The sequence below is a fragment of the Orycteropus afer genome, unplaced genomic scaffold (genome assembly GCF_000298275.1).
Source record: "Orycteropus afer afer isolate SDZICR_OR568_19922 unplaced genomic scaffold, OryAfe1.0 scaffold00136, whole genome shotgun sequence".
Taxonomy (NCBI): Eukaryota; Metazoa; Chordata; class Mammalia; order Tubulidentata; family Orycteropodidae; genus Orycteropus; species Orycteropus afer.
The window spans coordinates 7,173,710-7,178,073 of record NW_006921723.1 but is presented as its reverse complement, the minus strand read 5'-3'; the positions used below and the strand labels follow the sequence as shown (position 1 = coordinate 7,178,073).

The 4,364-nt window shown below is 47.5% G+C and overlaps 1 protein-coding gene across 1 annotated transcript in view; it reads left to right on the top strand.

Annotated features, from left to right (window-relative positions):
* The window catches only part of WRAP73 (WD repeat containing, antisense to TP73), a 45,381-nt gene that overhangs the window by 35,804 nt on the left and 5,213 nt on the right, over positions 1–4,364 (top strand). The window contains exons 6-10 of the mRNA XM_007945524.2: positions 183–269; positions 656–790; positions 905–982; positions 2,649–2,754; positions 4,016–4,141. Of these exons, the coding sequence (XP_007943715.1) occupies positions 183–269; positions 656–790; positions 905–982; positions 2,649–2,754; positions 4,016–4,141 (532 nt within the window). The remainder of the gene's footprint in view (positions 1–182; positions 270–655; positions 791–904; positions 983–2,648; positions 2,755–4,015; positions 4,142–4,364) is intronic.

The following is a 4,364-nucleotide window of genomic DNA, read 5'->3' as shown; positions in this document are numbered from 1 at the left end:
CTGATGGGTGCATGTGTAGAACCTCTTCAGTATCGAAGCAGGGCAGGGTTGTAGATGTTAGTGCCTATTTCTGTATAAGAAAATGAGATTCTGAATGTGTTGAGAACCTCAGTTACAAAATAGATGTAATGATCTAAGGAAATATTTCCAGATTTTAATCTGTTTCCCTCTTCCTTTGTAAGCACTTTGAGACTGACACCCAGGATCTTGTTGGGATCGAGTGGGCTCCCAATGGCTGTGTGCTGGCTGTGTGGGACACCTGTCTGGAGGTATAAAAAATGACCCTGTAAACACTTTCTCTTCTAAGAACTTTTACCAATAACATACTTACCTAATGTTTTTTGAATGCTGCGATTTGGTTGACTTATCATATTTCAGATGTTGAGTTGAAGAACTTTCATCAGCAAGTCATTAGCTTTATACCCCTTTGCCCTCTTTGCACAGTGCTTGCACTTTGGTGTGCTGGTTTTGATTTATTCACTAGAGGGCAATGCAGTGATATCAGTGTTCTCTCATCTGTGCACCAGGACAGTCTTGACTGCACACTCTACTGACTGACTCCCCACTGTCCGGGCAGTCCTGCTCTGTGGTGGCTCTGTCCCTGGTGACTCAGGTCCCTGTGATGTTTAAATAACAACTGCAATGTCTTGTCTAGTATAAGATCCTGCTGTACTCTTTGGATGGCCGGTTGCTGTCAACCTACTGTGCATACGAGTGGTCCCTAGGCATCAAGTCTGTGGCCTGGAGCCCCAGCAGCCAGTTCTTGGCGGTTGGAAGTTACGACGGAAAGGTGGGACTTGGTAGTGTTTGCGGTTAAAACCTGTCCATCAGGACTGCCTGCATGGTTTGGGGTGCAAGGGGTCACAGTGGTGCTAACACTTGCTTCATGGTGTTCTTTAACCAGGTGCGCATTTTGAATCATGTGACTTGGAAGATGATCACGGAGTTTGGGCATCCTGCGACCATTAACAATCCCAAGATCGTAAGTGTGGCATTGTGTGTTTCTGGCTGAGCAGTATTATTGGAGTGGAGATAGGAAACTGCTCTTTCTCTTTACATTATATATTGATATATTATTTAATCCAGGTCTTGAATCATCGTAAACGCTTAACGATACAATTCAGATCTCATGCTCTACTCATGATCTTCCATTTTGCTTTACCACGGTCCCCAAAGGAAGTGGTGTCCTTGCCCTTAGCTTTTTCTTCACTCCTTCCCTCCCTACAAATGTCTTGTTCTTGGGTCTCTCTATGGATTAGTTCTTGCTTTCTATGGATTAGACCAGATGTCTGGCTGCAACATACACCTGCGTGTCTACTGTCCTGCTTGGCACTGGGCTCTGGGCTCACAGCCTGAGAAGAGTGGGAGGACAGACTCAGCAGGGATGGGCAGGGGGTGCCAGGACTGGAGGAGCTGGGTGTCAGTAGTGTGTTAGAGCAGAAATAGGAGAGAAACGAGGACACAGGAGAGAAGTGATGCCATCACCTGGGGAAGATGTGTGTCGGGCAGAGGGGACAGGGAGTGCAGAGGCCCTGGGGTGAGTGTGCATCTGTTCTTGAGGGCTGTTGTGGGCCAGGTACTGCTCTAGGTGCTAAGACATAGCAGTGACAGAGAATGACAAAATCCCAGCCCTGGTGGACTTCTCCTTCTAGCAGAGGGGCCAGCCAGGGAATAAGATGCCCAGGTGTGCTAGGAGGAAAGTCACTGGGGTACATGTAGCAGCTTAGGTGAAGGGGGCTGGAGGAGGAGAGGAGCAGGCCAGGCAATGCTGGGGAAAGGCCATTCTTCAAAGGTCCAGTGGAGGCTGGTGTGCCTCACCCAGGGGAGCAAGGGAAGTAGCATGGAAGGTGAGGTCAGAGTGCATGGGGCTCGGCTAGGCAGCCCTGACAAGGCTTGCCTTTTATTCTTAATTTTTTCCAAAGTCATTCACCACAGTTTAGTCAGAACACATTTTTTAAAAGCCCTTACTTCTGGGCTCTTCAGGCATGAGGCCCCTGCCTCTGAGCTGAGCCTTTTTAGGGCCCGGGCCTCTCAAGACTCCCCTGCTTCTCTCTCCCTCCCACTCCTGGCCACTGTCTGTCTCCGCGCTTGGTTTCTGGGATCCCTTATCCAGACAAGTGCACTGGGTGTGCTGTGTCGTGTTCCCCCTCCCTGCCACCACGTGGTTTTCTCTTTGTCTGTACCTTCCTCAGGAAGCTGGCCAGGAATCAAGGTTTTGAATGGTGACCTAGAGTGAATATGCATTTCCTTATTTTAGACTGGGTCTTTTGGACCTAATTTTTTGAATGTTGTTTCTCAACACAATACAATTCTTTATTTGTTACACTATGGAGAACTAATTAAATGGTGTTAGGAAAAATAAATGTGCAATCCCCATATGGCTGAGTGGATACAGCATACTCCTTTGTGAGGAGGTCTGTTAGTCTAATGCAGGTTGGGGTCAGCATCTCTCTCTTCCCTCAGCAGTAATGGCAGTTAGTGCCTTCAAGCAGACACAGCACACTCCTTTGTGAGGGGTCTGTTGTCTAACACTGGGGTGGGGTCAGTGTCTCCTCACTTTTCCCGTCTGTGTTGGGCATCTGTCCTCCAGGTGCTCCCATATGCGTTTGTAAGCCTGATGCTGATGACAGCTGTGCTTTGTCTCTCAGATTGTCTATAAGGAAGCAGAGAAAAATCCGAAGCTGGGGCTGGAGGGCCTTCCCTTCCCACCCCTGAGAGCAGCAGCCAGGCCTCTCTCTACCACAGAGACGAAATGTAAGCAGCAGAAGGAATTTTTGCGTGAAAGTGAATCCATCTTGTCTAAGTAACTTTTAGGTGGTCTTTAATAACACACAAACACACACACACACAGTTTTCCTGTGTCACATCTAGCCAGTGTCTCTCAGCTCATTAATCAGTCTTGAGATTATGTGGCATTTGTAAGGTCTGGAAATCCAGATTTGTTCGCTGATACTTGGAGGGCGCTGTTTGTAAATTAATGGTAGGGTTTCCTAGTTGAGGTAGGAAGGGGATCAGGAGGCTGTTGGGGTGAAGGATCAGACTGGGTTGCCAACTGGTTTGAATCCTGGCTGTGTGAATCCTGGCTTCCCCATCTATAAAATGGACACAATGGAAGACCTGCCCTACCTCATAAAGACACTGATGGATGCTAAGATACAGGGAACACCTAGAACAGCAGCTGGCCCTTCCCAGGGCTCCAGAAATACTGGTACACTGGGGAGAGGTCTGGAGCACTGTAGCATGCCATACCTGGGCCAGCTTCAGAACTTGTCAGAGCCTCCACTTCTGGGTTTTTTTTTTGTCTCATAAATATTTTTATTATATTTATTTGTTAAATTCAGTTGGTTGATATGTCTCATAGCCACCAGTTGCTGTTGAGTCAGTTCTGATTCATGGGATTGTATGTATGTCATATGTGTCAGAATAGAACTGTTCTCCATAGGGTTTTTTTTGTTTGTTTTTTTTTTTTTAATTGTGGCTTGGGTGAAAGTTTACAGAGCAAATTAGTTTTCCATTCAACAATTTATACACATCTGGTTTTGTAACATTAGTTGCAATTCCATAGCCACTATTTCTGATCTTAACACAGCCTTTTCTATGTTGGGAAAGTCTAAAGTCAGAAGGGTGAAGGGGAGGTTGAAACAGATTATAAACTAAGAAGTCAGGAGAGAGAGATGCTGAACGTCAGAGCTATCTGAGCTGCATTGCTTAAGTGTCGGGCACCCCTTCCCAGCTCACCAGGCTTCAGGGGAGGAGATTACCTTTAGGTTCTTAAGCAGCTCAGGGATGGCCCCCTGGGGAGGGGTAGGCAGGCCTTTTACCACACCAGGCCCTTTATTTGGCTAATGTATCCTGCAGGTTCTTTGTTCAGGGTCAGTTTTCCTTCCCTGAACATCAGTAGTTGAGGATCCAGAGCTTCCTCCTCCTGCCTGTGGGCGGGGCTCATCCTCACAGGGGGCTCAGGTGCCAGCCTCAATGTAGAGATTGCAGTGTGACTATTCCTCCTCTTTTCCAGATGAGATTGCCTCCCTGCCAGTCTCTCTGCAGACCCTGAAACCTGTCACTGACAGAGCAAACCCCAGGATTGGTGTTGGCATGCTGGCGTTTAGCTCTGACAACTACTTCCTGGCAACAAGGAATGGTCAGTGCGTGAGGCTGTGGGTGGCGTGTGTGTGTCAGGTCTGGCCACTGGTTCCTGTGGTACTAGGTGTGCTCATGATTCGAAAAGGAAATTGCGTAACAGGGTGTTAAGGATTGAATTATGTCCCCCAAAAATGTTTTGTAAATCCTAATCTCTATGCTAGGAGCTCTGGTGGCATAGTGCCTAAGGCATTTGACTGCTAACCAGAAGGCTGGCAGTTCAA